General features: G+C 32.5%; 1 protein-coding gene across 5 annotated transcripts in view; it reads left to right on the forward strand.

The window, feature by feature from the left end:
- Positions 1-18,712, forward strand: part of LOC148617096 (uncharacterized) — a 56,320-nt gene extending 37,608 nt beyond the window's left edge. For all 5 annotated transcript variants that reach the window (XM_088584413.1, XM_088584415.1, XM_088584417.1 and 2 more), the window contains one exon: positions 17,344-18,712. In XM_088584413.1, the coding sequence (XP_088440539.1) occupies positions 17,344-18,044 (701 nt within the window). In that variant the 3' untranslated portion in view covers positions 18,045-18,712. The remainder of the gene's footprint in view (positions 1-17,343) is intronic.

The raw sequence follows: 18,712 nt of genomic DNA on the forward strand, positions 1-18,712 counted from the left end.
TGCATCGTCAACAGTAGAATACTGCATCCTGCAATCATTGATAGAATTGTTTAGCGTCCAGTTATAAATTAATTAGAACTCATTCCTTAATTTCTTAGATATCACAGCAATGGATAATGAATGGAAGGTAAGGAAGGTTGGGGCAGGATATGGACCACCTGTTCTGCCTGAAGAATATTTGTTTTGTATTTTGTTTAACGCTAAAGTAGTTTGTGCTCTAGTAGTAGGCTTAGAATTAAATTCTATGGTTCTTCTAGGACCGGAGTATTTCAGCTTGAATCCAAACTATAAACCATTAATAAGATATTTTGCGGTAGCTTGACTTGGAAAACTTACTTGACTCTTTCTAACTCTCTCGACATTTAAAGGTAATTTGCTCAAGGAGTACAGTTGGTAAGCTCCTATGTAAAAATAAGATCATGTTCCTGTACATATAATATAATCGATGAGACTAAACATGCTTTCATAACAAATCAATTGGTTTTAAAAAAATCAATAAAAGTTTCAATTCAGTGCAATTAACGATGGATGGTTTAAAGAGTATTTAGAGCATTTATGTGCAAATTTCCATTGAACTCCATTTGCACGAATGGCCATCAATGAAGCATTTACATGTAGCAGCTTTATTACTATGACATTGACATTTAGATTTTTGTTGATCTTAAGACCGTGGTGTTGCCATGGCTACATTTACTTCAACAAAAGGTGGTTTTGGAGTTGCTACATATAGCATCCACAATTCAGAGTCCATCTTTCTTTAACATAAAGTAGGAAAAACCTTGCTTTACCCATCAAATGTTGTTCGTCAAAATCAATCCAACCTAAATTATAAAAATGTCCCCGCCTGGTCACATACCTTACTGTGGACTTATATTTAAAAAAAGTCCTTTGTTTGGCCACTTTTCAAGCATTTTCTTAGCACAAATTATGAATGATGAGGTCCAGGTGTTCATATCTATTTCAGGAGATATTTTTCTATGTACTACCGATAACTGTCCACCTCGGACTGTGGTAATGAGACTTTATTCAAATACAGCTCATAGAATGCAGATTATACAAATATATAAATCTGCAGTGAAATCAACAAATTATGAAGTTTTAATACGTGTACATAATCAAATGTGTATATAGACAAAATACAGAATACACGACAGAAAATAGGTAGAGTTTAAAGATCATGCTTTATATCTTAGTTTTTCTGCAGGAAAAAATATTAACAAGGATTGTCTAATTCTTTTATATTATGAACATACAACAATTGTATAAGTGTAAGAGTACATGTATACGGTCATATTTTACATACCATAATGAAATGAAACTCGCCTTAAATAACATTTTATCACACATACATTTGTAATCAATATGCATTTTCCTATCTATATTATAGAATCTGTAAAATTATCTTTCATTAACAAATTTGAAAGATCAAACATTTTTTCCAAACCATGTGCTTTTTTTATTATTATCATTTTATATGGTGTGCGTGCTGAAACAGAGTAAAACATACTTGGGGTTTCATCTGGTATTACATATTCATGTGCATAATTTACAATAATCTCACCTGGTCTAAAAGTCAAACCTTGCCAGTACTGACTGGTCCGGTTTCTCTTAATTAGGTTTATGTGTCTGGTTCAAATGTGATCCCGCTGGATCGGAACTGTGTTTGGTGTCTCTACTGGATGCAATCGGTTGCTGATTCTCGTGAATGATACTGATCACAGGCCGTTTAGGAATGGATAGCAGAGACGGGTCTTATTGTGTTATGTGTACTGGTGGAGCACTCTGTGGATTACCACTGTGGATTAATTGGCCGTCTGTGTCCTTCTTCTCTTCGCCGACGTTTGATGACTTGCCATTTCCTTTGCTGCTTGTGTACGATTTTTTATAAAGATCTCATTGAATGATAGTTTGCTGATACCTATGCTTTTCAATCAGAAGTTAGAATTTGTCTTTTGATTGAGTGGGCTAAAGTTTAAAAGTTACTAAAATTAGTTCAATTAAAAACTCGCGATCTTTTTTTGGAAATGTGATTTTTTTATTAAATTGGTTTATCACCAGATTAACCCGAATGTTTATAAGAATTGGACATCCTCGTTATAAGAATTGGAAAAAAAATCAGTTTTTAGTCATATTCTGATTTATTAAAGATAATACATTATCCTGAAAACATATCAAAAAAACGAAATGTGTATAACATTATACCTAATTACAGGGCTTACGGGCTGACTCCAAAGTTTCATAATTATTACAATTTTTTACCCGTTTTTAAACCAAGAAAAAAATATAAGATATTTACGTACATATATGACTAAATAGTTTTAAAGATACGCGTTAAAATGAACAATGTGAATTTTAACAGATACTGCTTGAGGGATTATTTTTGCTAGCGCTAAATTTTAAGATTATAAGTCCAAACTGGATGTTTTTATTTTAAGACGATCCAGTATTTTAGCGATTTGATATCTGGTCACATACATACAACATATCAATTTAATTTTGATATGGCGTCTTCAAGACTCACACGAATATAGCAAAAATAAAATCACTGCTAAGCTAACCATTATACGGCATTACATGTACATAGAATATAAGAGAATCTGTTATCTACAATGTAGTATGATAAGAGCTATTATTTCAAGTTTTTGATACTTTCCTCTTATCCCTGAAATAAAAAAAAACGACTGTGTTTCCATACATATTATACAAGGAAATAACGCATTCTTTCAACATCGCAATATCAGTAATTTAAGTATTCGATTTTTTTCCAGAAGGTCTCACTAACCACTTCTAACGTTTCCATTACTTTACATGTTAAAAAAGTAATTTTCAAAGTCTCACTGTGAATTCCCAGGACAAATGACATCTTAAATCTGCATACCGTTGCAAAGCTTGGAAAATAATCATTATGCTAATGGTACGATGATAGTAGAAATTCTTCGCAAAATTTACTTGAATAAATAATACTGAAAATCCACGTTTTTACCTGTTCTGCTAACTGACAGCATGGAGGCAAATTACTCACACATCTAAACAATATTCATACACTTTTGTAGTTAATTACATATATGATTTTAAAGTACACATTTTTTATTTTGACTACTTTTAATCATAATACACACAAATAATGCACTTACAATGCATATGTCTAGGTTCAGTGTGTTTTTGGTACTACATAGGGGCGTGGCCATTTGATCCGGAAGTGGTTAGTGAGACCAGAGGATTTGATTTCTACAAAGACCCATAAGCAAGACTCTGCACTTAACAAAATCTTGATGTAGTATAGATGCAGTTCTCAAGAAGGAAATCACATCTGACGTGGACTTTCGGTATATAAGGCAGCATCATTTTACTGATTAATGCAATAAGGATTCGATGTAAAAGTAATGTTACACTTAAACAATTGAAAGTTACTTTAACATTGTTGTAATACTGAGCATTGAAATTGCAGTCAATTAAAAACTTTTACTAGAAATCTAATCATTAAGTATCTGCGTCTTCGATTCGGGCAATATTTCTCAATTGAACGAATGCTTTTTGTTGTTCTTTTTTGGGGCAATATAAGTTACTCACTGGCAAGTTAATTATCGTATTATGATAAAGACAGTTATTTTCCAATACACCGTGTTTCAACTTAGTGGTGTTCTTTTTTTTTCAAACTCAAATCAAAACTATGATAGGTATGCCATTTACAACTACATGTTAATCTATTCTATATTTAATTTAAAAAATGGTGTTGCTTAGTGCATTGCTGATCAAATTGAGTTTATAGAATAACATGTATCTAAACTATAGGCCACGGTCCGTATTGGTATGTATTTTTCTGAATTTTCAACATGGTAAGTAAATCTTAAATATTAAGAAGTGATAATTGGAATATGGACAGTGAAAATACAGACGTGTATATAGATTGTCATATTTTGTTTCATATAAGATCCAATATTTACCTTAGTCTACCATATTGACCCAAAAATTTGTTTATCCCATGTTTATTACCTTTATTGTTTCTGTATTTTTTCGTCAACTTGAGATAAGGTCAAACATATTATGGCGATAATGTGGAATTTGCTATGCATCTTTGATTAATAATAGCCCACCGAAATTATTTCAAATGGATAACTTTCAGTCGTATAACATTAACATGTAAGATGCTTTTCATGGCATATCTTGACACGACCGCGGAGGTCGATCCATTAGCAGTTGGGTCAAGTATGAAAACAACATGTAAACTTGACATAATTATGACCGAAATCTAAGCTGTCACTTTTTTTACTACTCATTCTGCATGCACAACATGGGTGTCTTGTTAACGGAGCCGGGATTGAAAATGAAGATAGTTAAATTAGGTAGTTATTTAACATTTCTTGTAATCATATGTCGGGATTTCAACGCAAACATTTCGAAAAAAATATTTCCTTTAAAAGTGAAAATAAACTAATTTAGAAACTAGGTTTGCAGCACACTTGAATTTCTGTGAGATATTCTATGATAAGCTTCAGAGTAAAAGGCAGTAGTGAATTACAAAACGATATTTCAATTTGTACATCACTTCCAAAACAATAAATATAAATATAAATTCAAGAGTAATCATATCGCTTTCATGTCGATGATTTGAGATTGTTTGTTTATTCATGCGAATAGTGCTAACACAGATAACACAAATAACTATAAAGAAGTGGGACAGTAGTTATGTATGCAATAGTTCTTACGTTAAGGATCTTAATGTAGGCTTCCTTCATTTTAAAGTCACGAGCTGTTTCTATACCTTGCTTAAGGAGGTAGACCTAGGGTCGGGAAATGACTCTTGAAATCAGGAATATGTTTGCATTATATTCAATTTCATTTCACCAAAGCCTATCAAGCTTTCATATAAATCAGAACTAAATCAGTTTAAGTTACTTTTAATGCTTACATGAGGTTGCTGTATAATGCTGAATACAAACGTTCCAATGATTTGAAAGAGTTGTGTCCTTTACCCTGGGTCTACCTCTGTAAGATAGACATCCATAGACGAAGAGATATGTAAAACAAATATAAGTCGCTCTCCGGTACTAATTAACTTCATAGTTGTTATGTTATACTAAAAACCTGAAACAAAACAAAAGTTTACACATTGACATCCATCATTTTTTTTTTATAAAAGGAGAGGTCAAAGTTTTCAGATCGCCCATTCTAATTTTTTTCAAGATGTGAAAGGCTTGCACGCTTAATTTGAATTATCTTTCCTAAACGAAGTTCACATATCCGTAAGAAATGTAGTCTGTCTGGTCAAAAAATAGTTTCAAACTTCTGTTTATGAAGCCACATATTTTCATATGTGACATCTGAGTTTAGCACATACTTAATGCATTGTTTGTGTAGATTTGTCATACATTATATTTTCAAGGAGATAATGATGTACATTCAGTAAAACTTCTCTAAACCGAACCCCTTTCGGACTGTAGAATTCGATCGGTTTGGACATGTGTATGGTGTATCCAGGTTCAAAATACATTTAAACCAGCACAATGGGACTTGTTAGATGTAGACAGGTTTTCTGTTAGTTAAGGGTTTGGTTTAGACAGGTTTCACTGTATAAGATTTTTATTAACAACAGCGACGATATACATGTTTTGATACTTATGAAATATTTAAGTTTTCTTGGAAACAACCAGTATGAACCTAGATAAAGTGATCAATCTGCAAGTGAAAACCTCGACCAAACCAAGTATGCCAGACATTTTTATTTATTAAATAATAGTTAAATGGAAATAGCTTCACTGTTACACATGCTTTAGAATTACAGGTCATAAATAGAATAATAGACTTCCCTTTAACTCTTAAATATATTAAATATTTCACTCTTAAATATATTAAATGTTTCCAGTGCAGAATGTTTTTGATAATTCACATTGTTAAATAATTTGGTTATTTCACTCTCGGATTTTCAAAACGTCACGAAACGAATATATACCGTATTCAAAATTTTTTTTTTTGTTAAAAATTGAGAAATAGAGAAAATCTATTAAATAAATTGGATAATAGATCGTAAGTGACCAAAATATAAGCAATCGTGCCAAGAACACATTAAAATTTAACTCGTGTACAGAATAAGTTAGGCACACTAGTTTAATCAAGGCGTTCTTCGGCACTCGTGACAATTTTTAAACTATCATCTTATTATACTCCGGTAGAGAAGTCGTATTCGACTTTTCTAGAAACAACCGATGAGTTGCTCATATAGTGTCAAACCAATGTGGAAAAGGATAAGAGAAAATACGACAATGTTAAGAAATTTGTTTTCTTGACCGTAGTAAGCAGACCTTCACGGTTATAATGTCAAATGTTGAAATTTGAGACAGGTTCTTCCACAAATCCATATTGAAGATCTTGTGTTGCTGTAACGAACTTATCTATTCACATAGAAATATAGATTGTCTTGCTAATCACTATTTGTTAAAGTTTTGTTAGGGTATTAAGAATATCAGTGCAGATACCTGGCAAACAACTTGGACAAACGACTTCGTCTTTTCATGTAAAAATATAATTGTATTTTCTGGAGAAGGAAAGATAAATAGAATTGAATACTATATCTTTTTGACATTAGGAGACAATGGTGATTACGTAACGTTACGCAATTGTTCGATGTTCTCGAGTTAGTAACTAACAAAGCGATGTACCAGTTTCAATAAGCAACGTAATGGATGACACACTGACTTTAAATCAGTGTCCTACCCTTGTATGAAACACTATATTAATTGCGTTTTTTGACAAAAGAATAGAAAGAATTGCAAAATCAAAAGACAAGATACTATGCATCTTAAATATAGAGATCGATAACAAGATTACAAAAATGTAAATTAAATTTTGTAGAAGACCCTACGTACGTATTTTCTGAGCAGGCTTAATTGGTACTTCCGCGAGGTAGCTGCAATACATTGCAACAGGAAATGTCGCACTTACTATCGTGTACAAAATGTGCCTGCACAGAGAATTGTTACGAACGGGTTTATTTTAGTAATAATAATTAACAAGACTGCTTGTTGTAGGTCACAGACGCCGGGAAAACCCTTGTTTATTGGGACTGGATTAACTGTTGTATTGGTCATTTGCTGCATCATTCTAATTTTTAAAAAAATTATACAAACCACGTGGAGTCATAATTAAAGACAAACCACGAGACAATATCTCAAATAGACCGGAAGAAATAAATTGCAAAGAAACGATATGTTCATCGTGGCCAATAACGTTCCCGTCCACTGTGACTTGATTGACGAAAGGAAAATGACAAATTATGACCATGTTAGTGAAAGTGATATAGCTGGTTTCATCGGAACTAGAAGATGTAAAGATGAAGATACCAATACTCATCTATTGGTAATGTCATTCTTTGTCGACATGATTCTACAAAAACAATGACCCAAGTTATGTGTCAAAACCAGGAAAATATCGGCGAAAATAAATTTCAAATATGGGAAGTTTATCAAGATAAAATTTCAGATGAGGATAAATGAGAATAAGGAAAGAGTAATCAAGGGAACCAAGGTTATAGCGGTAATCAAAAGAATGTAATCCAGGGACAAAGACCGGACATGGAAAACAGACATACACAACAAAGAACATAAAGTAACTAAAATACATACAAAGTAACAAAAGTAAATGAGCAACTCAGACTCCACTAAAAACTGGGAGCGTGGACTAGGTGCTCCGGTAGGGTAAGCGTCCTCTGCTCTTCTAGAAACACCCGCCGAGTTGCTCATAAAAAGTCAAGTCCGGGGTAGACAAACGAGGAAAGGAAAACTATGACCCGTTGAATAGATCAGTTTTCATGGTGCTGATGGATACACCATAACAATCCACGAGTTCATGATGACGACCATAAAACTTCTGTAGTGATGCTTTCAATCTTGTAGCAACATAACCCTGTTCCAGAAGCCTATTTGTTAGAGTTCTAGCGCGATACAAAAAGTCTGCGTAGTTTCTGCAAGCTCTGGCATAACGTATGAATTGTGATATGAACACTCCATACGCAGGTGCTGAAGGGATGTTGCCACAGATGAAAAGGAATTTGACAATTCTGAATGAAAAGTCATCACGTTTCTCGTAAAGTTTGGTCAATATTTTCCTTTAACATCGATTTCGAAGTGTAGGTCAAGATATGAGGCTGATTTCATAGTGCCTATAGTAGTCTTTATCTGAAGTTCTTTTGTGTAGATGCGATGTATCAAATCCCAGAAATTAGGATTGTTTAAAGATAATACGTCATCTATATAGCGGAAACTGAGATTGATAGATCTAGCCAAACGATATTCTTTCTCAGCCTCATACGAGTGAAGGAACAGGTCAGCAAGTAAAGGAGCACAATTTGTTTCCATTGGAATGCCGACCGTTTGTTGAAAAACACGTCCACCACGCTGGACAAATATGTTGTCGATTAAAAATTCCAGCATTTTGTAAACATCTTCCTCTGTATATTTGGAAGATGATTTTGAATTAGTTCTTACAAAGTATACTTGAATATCTATTCTCTACTTTTAACATCTACTGAAACTGGAGGTGATTACATTAATATCGTAAATCATTCATGATGAAATCAATTAGTCCAATTACGAAACAACTGTCTTTATTTTACTCACAAACTCTTTACGAACAACTTCAAGTTCCCGTTAGATATTCTGTGACAATTTTGAAATTCTTTGAAGGAGTTTTATCCAGAATGAGACAAGAACAAATGATAAAGTGTTCACATATACATATGTTTATGTGTAAGTTTTTATCATATTTCTTAACTAATAAAAGTGCATTTTGTAGGAATAACTTAAACAGTAAGTTAAATATGTTCTAAACACACTACAGCTCAGTGAATATAAGTAAGTACTTTAAACTGTTTTTAGCAAAAACTGATGTATATAAGAGAAACATAAAAATATGACGTGGTAATATTGCCAATATGACTGCCACCCATCAAAAACAAAATAAAAACAAACTATTAAAATTTTACAAGTCATCAAACGGCCGTCGATGATGGGTAAAAACCATATCATAAAGCAAGCTGTAAGAAGCCCAAAATAAAAGTAGGGAAACTATTCATAATAACGAAAATCGACCTGAAATGTAGAAAAAATGTAAAACGAATAATAATGAACATAGAAAACAACGACAACCACTGGACTACGGGTTCCTGGCTTTCGGACAGACACATTAAGAATGCAGCGGGGTTAAACAAGTTGGAAAGCGCTCAACCCTTCCTCAAATCCGTTACAATGATGGGAATATACAACAATAAAACACACTGTAAAAATCTGCTGAATTCGAGTTTTATTCTTGAGATCGATACAGAATACAATCACTTAAATAAACAAAACTACAAGCTGTACCTTCCTACAAAAAGTTTTCGCTTTTTCTGTAAGCTAATAACACCAGTTTCTTTAACGAAAGTTTCAATGACAAACACGTCTAACATGATTTAATGAATTTCAAAATGAAACAATGACATCGTGGAAATGCCAATATAAAACTTAATGACATCCACATGCCACACTGACCAAATAATGCTACGTTTGATTCGTTACTCATGAACTTCATCCAAGAGTGAAAAGACAATGTATCTCACACGTGAACGAAATCTTAAAAGCTTTCATCTTAGACAAAGATGGGTGATCTTTTGTTCGGTAAATTTTAAAGATAATCTCCCAATAGTCAGGGATAATATGCCATGTCTTTAACTGTCTTTGTGATGTTATATTGCATTGTCGTAAATCACCTCTGACGTGGTCAATATCAACGTAGTACTTGGCATGTGCAGCCGTATAACTTGTCAATATCTTATGAGTAGATTTTGAGTGTAATGAGTGTCATGTCTTGTTTTTTCCCATCGCTCAATGCTGCATGTTCCGGCTTGGACGGAAATTATTAATACATGCCATGCTAACTTCAATCAAAATTATTTTCAGACTTTCGTATTTTCATATTTCAGTGGCAGTTTTTTCATCGATAAAAACAAAATGTTAATTTTCAAAATATTTTTTTTTCGTATTTCCTAAATTGCTTAATAAAGGATGTTAGTTGTCCTTCCATTTTACCTTTTCAAGTTTAGTTGTTTGAAAGAGCAATCAACGGAACCAAGATTCTATTGGAAATTTTAAAAGAATTTTATCCAGCGTCAATGATGAGTCATGGAAAACAGACAAACACAACAAAGAACATGAAATAACCAAAATAATACATACAAAAAAACAAAAGTAAATGAGCAACCCGAACTCCACTGAAAACATGGAATATCGACCAGGTGCACGGGTGGGGTAAGGATCTTCTGCTTTTCTAGAAACACCTGTCCAGTTGCACATAAAAAGTCAAGTCCGGGGTAGACAAAAGAGGGAAGGAAAACTATGATAAGTAATATTCCATTATATACTATCTTTATGAATTATTTTGTTTTTTTTACAGCATTGAAGTTGTATCATTTTTCTTATCATAATCATGATACAGTTTGAAGAATTAAAAAAACAAATATAATATTAGTCTGTTGTATAAATAAAACTACTTTCCTTGAGATCTTAAGGTTCAGCAATATAGGTTTATTCATTATGTCATGGACTCTGCTAGCTTATCGGATAAACTTTATCTGCCTCTGAAGAGACATCTGCCTATTTCATACGAATGGCAAAAATCAAGAGAATTGATACTGTGACTTGCTTTATTTGTCTTAACCCATTTTTATAATGACAACAAGAGTGAGTATAAATTTAAATTACATTTTTCGTAAAGAAGAGTTCCTCGGTTGCTTTCAGCCCTCTTTACATGTTCTCTCTATTAAAAAAATATTCTACAATCAAAAGTTTTCTTTAATGAAACATCATATTGACATTGCATCTTTTCTACCCACTGGTATACCAATATATGATAACTTAAGTACATGAGTATTATTTTTGACAATAGTGATGACAATAGAATATTTTTGTAGCGTGACATAAGTGGAATTTCTCCCATAGATTTTATTCTTGTATTAAACATTCGATTGAACTATACATATACAAACGTCTCAGAATGTGACGCAGTGTAGCGAAAAAAGTCGTCACATTCTGAGACGTTTGTATAATATTGATTTGTTGTGACATGCAGCATTAATTTGATCCTCTATCCTACATAATAACACCTAAATGAACCGTCCCGTACTACCATACATCGTGTACTAAGTTACAGTCCTAGATTAATCCTACGAGAAGGAATGACCCGGCCAGCGAAAGCTATATTTTTATATAGCCTAGCTGGCCTAGTGGTCTAGGGCGCTGGAATTTCTGCAGGCGGTGTTGCCATAGATGTCACAGCAGTACAAGTTCGAGTCCCGCATCGCAAATTTTACAGTTCTAACATCGTTGGGAATTTTTCAGACCTATATATATATATATATATATATATATATATTAACCAAATCTGGTCCTTACCCTTTATTTTAAGCTTTTTTATTGTGAAATCTAGAATTTTTAGTGGTTGTAAGCTTGGAGTTTAATATCACAAACACATAAATTGACATTTTGTTGCATTCCTTTCTTTTTTTTAATACGGTTGTAATGACGGTATGTGAAGTGATGTTTTAATGTGTCAAATGATAAATCTGTCAAAGGACGTTACGCTACAATCAAGTATGCGTCATTGTTATTAAATTTGCACATTTATTTTTGAATTCTCACGTTTTAAATTCAAATTTATAAAATATTAAAAACCTATGATTTCCGTCTATGCAGTGTTCAAGCCCCTATAAAGGATGTAATTTATTGACATAACACACGGAAATATTTTTATATTTAAGTCCGATTCGTCGAAATGGTAAGTTTTAGATGATCAAAATTGTGTTTCTTTGTAAATTAAATGTACTGTATAATCACGATCGTTTTTGTCGCAGTTCTGATTTTAAGTTGCAGCCTTTTCAGTTGTGATTGCATCGTTCTCTTACCGCTTCCTCTCAAGAAATTTAAATTTCACAGCACGATAATTGAGAAAAGGACATCTTTCTTACGCAAATTTCATTTTTTAAGGAAATATAAGATTTAGATTGATAAACAAAGCTAAAGCACAAGTATCATGGTATAAAAAGCCTTATTTGTAGATATTTCAAGTATCTTTCAAAAATTCTTCATCTCTTACTATTGCTGCGGACGGCTTAGTATTTTTTTAACATTAATGGGCCTAGAGGGTATATGGCTATATCATATGTCAATTGAAAGATAAATCAATGTAGTTTTTGAATATCATTATTTTTAACTGAACAGTGGTAAAGTTTTCTGCTATTTTGCATCAATTAGAGGAGGGGTTAAAGAATTTCAAAAATGTAAAAAAGAAATTTTTCCGACAAACGTTGACTATTTTATCACAGAACAAAAATAACCTTAAAAATACATGTGATCTTTACATGTTATTTGTTTTCCAATACCTACAATCAACGATTCCACTCATATTCCTTATCATCAAAGTGTATTGGGGTCGATTGATCTTTCACCCCTCCTTTAATGTATGCAAAATAACAGAAACCTTTACCGTTTTTCACTTTGATAAGTACAATATTCAACAACTACATTGATGTATATTTTCATTGATATATGATGCACCCGTATACCCTCTAGGCCCATTAAACTCGAAAACTTAAGCACCTGTTGATACCTGTCCGCAATTCATTCACTCATTCATTCATTTAGATTCAGAGAAGTTTGGGCATGACAAATAACTGGACAGACTAGACACAAAATGAATCTAAGCGGTCAATTGTTTATGCTAATGATATGTACATATCTTCGTCTAAATTTCAATGGTGAGTCAATTGTTGTTCGAAATTGGTATCGTTTACAAATCAGCTTTTGAAAACGTCATACAAAGACATTATTTTAATATCATATCGTGCTATCATAATATTTTACCGATTGTTTATTTAAATTTTCATTAAAATAGAACATCGTGTTTCAGAGATTATTATAACTTTTAAACTACTATTTAAAAGAATCTTATGCTATCAACTTACGTTGTATTCGCAATTTATCCACAAAACATTGATAGGGGAATCAAAGAACCAGCAGTTGGTAGAGTACAAATATGCTCTGCGCTGTATTAATGGTTTTAGTCTATTTCTTACAATAATGATGTATCCCTCACTGGACAACTGTGGTTGCCCTGCAGAGAATAGAAAGAGCTGAACTTTCAAGAGTACGTCCATTCATCCCAAATATCAAATGAGATTTGTCCTTCTCGTTTCGGCTTATATTTATCATTTTTTTATTATTCTGAGTGGTTAGTTCTTTGTTATACTACCAGTTCGGCTTATGTGTATGGATAGTTTTATTGTGTGTGTTTTTTTTTCTTGTGTGTGTTTTATCGTTAAAATTATTATCCAATAGGAATTGCCAAGGCAAGTCCCATAAAAATGTATGCAGCTTTAGGCGAAAACGTTACTCTAAGTTGTGGACAAAAACAAAATGCTGTAGATGTTACCCTACGGTGGAGACGAGAAGATGGCAAATTATTGAGCTCCGGGATACGTCATGTCAAGGGAGATCAGGAGATCGAACAATTTTACCTACTTATTATTGATATAAAAGAGGCCGACTATGGTACATATATTTGTGACTGGCAGACAGGGTCAGAGGTTATCCAGAAGATCACTCAGCTAGGTAAAGTAAATTAAATGGTATTAACATACAGATTGCGTTTCGGGTTTGATGACAAAATTATCATGAAAAAGTTTATAAGACGCCAAACACCATGTTATAAATTTAAAATATAAAAATGTGTGATTACCCTTATGTGCGACATTTCGTTTCCCATTGAAAAGCAAATAAATGAAAAACATGTACCAAACTATTTTCAGGCACAACATAAATTGCGAGGTAATCTGAAAAATTATTTGCAAAAAGAGTGGATACTTTGTAGGTTCATAATATTCTGAAATGTCTGAAAAAAATGTCTGAAAAAGCGAATGAAATAAGCTCGTATAGGATTTAAGTGCATCCCTGCCTTAAAACCAGACAGAGGCTTATGATTCATGCATTTCTTAATCCTTAATATTTTTGGATTGGAAATCCTTCAGTAGGCATCATGGAAACTGCATTAAATATAAATGTAATTTTCCCTTTTGGAGATATTAACACTTAAAATTTTATTACGTTCTACCATAGAAAGGTACAGGAAATGTCCCGTCATAATTTAAACATAGCATATCCAAGAAAATGAACATAGGAAGAGTTGTCTGTTTCTTCAAAGAAAACGTTTATTTTGTCGCATTAGGAGCAGGTCTGATTGTGGTATTGTTCTTGTCTATTGGTTGCAATATTTTCATTAATAAAATGTGTAAATCGTTACTCATTGTTTTGATAACTGAGTATTTTTCAGCCAATGACTGATATATATATAAAAGAAATTGGAATTGCAAAATATAAACACCATATGCAGACGATGAAGGATTATTGCTGCATCGGTAAAGAAAATGTATGATATTAAAATTAAAATCGTCCATTTTATTATAAATCTTAATGCTGAAATGAAGACTGTTGTCAAATTCGAAATGTAGGTCCAAAAGAGATGCAAAGCAAGCTGTTTCTGTATTCTCCTTTATCTCGAGCTCTGGTTTATAAGTTGACGGTAACCATTTACCAAAAGAAGGATTGTTGATGGACAATACATCATCAATATATCTGTATTAAAATTTAAAAGGATTTAGCATCTTTTATTTTTTTTATTTTTTACGGGGTTCTGAAGACATTCAGTTTCGTATGAATATAAAATCAAATCGGATAGGAGAAGAGCACAGTTAGTGCCCATTTGGATGCCAGTTTTTTGGAAAATAGCTCAAAGAGACAAATATGTTATTGATGAAGAAATCAAGCATGTCGCAAACCTGCTTTTCTATGTCATGTATGTGACACAATTTGCCCTTCTGCACTGTTTTAGAAAAAAATATTCGATTTGTAACCGTATCACCCTTGAATATCCCGAATAACAAATATATCCTATTAGAGTTTCTTCAAATGAATGACGTTTTTGTGTGTTATTTCTATTTCGCTTGTCGACTATGACGTTACACATCTTGATAACATTCTGTGATAAAAAGCTATTTTTCTTGAATATTTCACACATTCTAAAAGAAGTTGACTCCCAAAATAAGTATTGTATTCTAATTCTTAAGTCCGCTTTCATAAAACAAAACACATTTCCGACCCGCTTCAATATCCTAGGGTCTATCACGGTGATATGGTCTCATATCCCCTGTCAAGCTGACCAATCAAATTGAAGCATTTCATGGCATATTTCACTCCGGTATAATATAATAAGTTATTTGACTTTAAGTGGCATTTTAGCTAGATTCTGTACATGTATATTGAAAGGGGCAAACTATCTCATGCTTCATAAAAACGTACTTCATTAAATACTTAGACATAACCCATTAACTACAAAGTCTCTAATAATATGACACGTATCCTACTATTCTCTGCAGTACAATAATTTAAAACTTAGAAAATTATTCATATGTACATTAAACGCAGACAATCCTAAAGGAATGAAAGAATGCGAAAAGATGCGAAAATGCGAAAGAATTTTGGGTTGATATTTCGAACACTCATTACTTATTAGCTTGACTAATCATATATTCTTAAATAATTATGTGGTCAATTCTCGCACTTCCAAGATTTGGAAACTCAACATTTTGAAAGGTTTGCTAATTTCATGCAAACATCGGACATAAAATAGCTTTGGCCCCCGTTTTGCTCTGGATCCACCCTTGCTGTTGATCTCCAAAACAGATATGAACTATAAAACAGATATGAATGTCTCCATGATTTTCACCTGCGCTAATTATAAATCACATCTCCCTTTCTTCACAGTCTGTCGCGTAAGGTTCTGTTTCAGCGAGTTTCGTCGAATCACGTTTGTTTACAGTAAGTTCCGTCAAATCTGTCGACAATTAAAGTGTAGAGACTGGCAAACTTTTTTGTTCTACGAATGCGGCTTAGCATGCTTAACGAATCTTTTCTCAAAGCTGAGAATTTTGTAAAAATATATTCTGTTTTTATTGTTTAGTATCTCTTTTTACATATTTAATTTTCAATTAGATCGACTGTGATACGCATGTATGTATACTTATGAAATATTTCAGTTCTTTTGGAAACGACTAGTATGAACATTAATAAAGAGACCTCCATCAAAACAGGTATGTCAAGCAGTCTTTGTCTTTATTTTGGAGAAGCCGTATATGAAATATCTATTATTAAAACGAAGATAATGTTTACTTAATCCAGGTAGAAACCAGACACATTGAAAGAAAGAAAGTCCACGGATAAAACAAATTACCAAACAGAATACATTCAGAAAATAAAATAACATATGAGCTTCCCGGAATCCTATTCCGATTCTGAGTGTTTATCATGTAGGAAAATGTCCTCGGTTTTAATAGAAACATTCGACAATGTCAAATCCGTTCAATGGGTAAAATAATTATTACTTGATAAAAGTAATAACAAGTTCTCTCTGTGGACAAAAACACATAGATGATCATATTGTCAACTGGTATAATTGTTTTTCACAAATCCCTATTGAAGATCTTTGTATACGAGCCATAAAAAATTCTTATTTTGCGTATTTCCTCGTCTCACATTCATCGTCTCAACTCAAAAGAACAAATTATATTTACAATTAAGTGATATTTGGTCATTGACTGAATATTACTTTGTGACGGCACAACATTATTTTGTGATGAAATTGATAAGATATCATCCGATTTGCTTCAAAAGCTTTTCATTCTACAGTTTTGTTACAGTATAAAGACAATTTAAAGACTTGGCAAACAAATTTGATAAACAACGCTAAAAAACAGCAATATTATTGGACAAGGAAAGATAAATAAAATTAAATTCTGCATCTTTTCCACATTTGAACACAATAGAAATGTCAAATAATGTAAAGTTATCTTTGTGAAATTTGTCCGATTTTTCTATCGTCAATAAATACATTCAATAACCAAAACAATATCCAAGTTCCACAAGCAACGTGATTTTACAAATGTAACATATTAACCAAGACACAATGAAGAAATCGTAACCTTTCAATAAAACAACATATGCGCTTGTAAGAAAATGTAAGTTTGCGTTCTCTGAGTAGAGATATGCAACAAAATAATACTACAACAACAACAAAAAAGAGTTTGGATGTTGTAACTGACCTGTTCGTGTTCAATTCAATTCTGAACAGGCTCAGTAAATACTGCTGCAAATTAGGTGCAAGCGGAAACGTGTAGCATTTACTCGCGCTTACCAATAACCATGCACACATAATTTGAACACAAGAGTCTATTCTTGGAATATTAATTATCAATCATATTTGTTTTAGGTTTCTTCCATCGAAAAAACCTTTATTTGATTGCATTGGCAGCTGGTTTAACTGTTGTATTGTGTATTTGCTGCATCCCTCTAATGAAGAAGTTGTGCAATCATAGTGAAATGAAAGACAACTTACAACACAATACCGAAAATAGGCCAGAAGAAATAAATTACGACGACGATATTTCAAACGAGGTCCATGACGATCCTTTCCACTATCACTTGGTTGACGAAAGAAAAATGACACATTATGACTATGTTAGTGAAAGTGACATTGCCGGTCTATTCGCAAGTAGAAATTGTCACAATAAAGATACTTCGTCTCAGCAGCGATCCACAACTATAGGTGATGTTATTTCTAGTCGACATGATTCTGAAAAAGAAATTACGCTGGCTAGTTGCCAAAGCCAGGAACATGTCGGTGCAAACAAATTTTATACGACATGCGAGGTTAATCAAAACATAAATTCAGATGATAATAAAGAAAAATGTTTTGGGCTGCAACATACCAGAGACTTTAAACCAAACCAGAAACAGACGAATCCAGATATAGAAATGAACACAACTACTAAGAATGATGCATACCTGAATCCTTACGTTCCACTTCGCGTTAGTGATATGGAATACTTGAACAGCTATTCATTAATATTAAGATCGAACACATCGTACGAACCTGGGGAAGATGATATGGATATCGGCAATGATTCATAATGGAATGAATTTGTCCTATTACGAAACAACTTCTATTTTTACTCACAAAGCTACTATTTACCAAAAATCTTATTTTTGTATAGGGATTCTTTGGACAATTATTTAGATCTTCTAGAAATTCTTTAAAGGGATACATTCTAAATTGAGACATTTTATGCATCAGAATATCAATACAAATAACAAATTCACAAAAAGACGGGTGTTTATAATTAGGTTTAGGGTTTATCATTAAAATCAAAACTGTTTTCTGTAGGAGTAGTTTTTTTTTAAAGTACTTTAGTTCAGTATATACCATAGTTCAAAACTTTTAAAATATCATTTTAAACAATTCAAACTTTAAGAAAAACATCATATAAAGGGGATATTATTATATATATTAGGCAATAAAGATAGGTTTAAGGTTTATAGTATTTTTTACAGAAATGGTTAGATATATATATATTATTTGTGTAGACTGTTTACATTATTCAGATAATGTCATTTGGTGTAGATACTTACGTTTGTTTAACTTTTTCCATAGAAATGGTACATAATATTCATCACACCTGTAATATAGAAGTACAGTTTAATTTTATATTTTGATTTTTTAACATATAAAGTTAGATCTTAATTAACACCATTTTTGCACCATTTTTAAATATTTACATCGTGGAATCACTGTCGCCTGG

This window comes from Perna viridis, chromosome 5 (genome assembly GCF_037379345.1).
Source record: "Perna viridis isolate PV_CMFRI_1.1 ecotype Kerala chromosome 5, ASM3737934v1, whole genome shotgun sequence".
In the NCBI taxonomy this organism is placed as follows: Eukaryota; Metazoa; Mollusca; class Bivalvia; order Mytilida; family Mytilidae; genus Perna; species Perna viridis.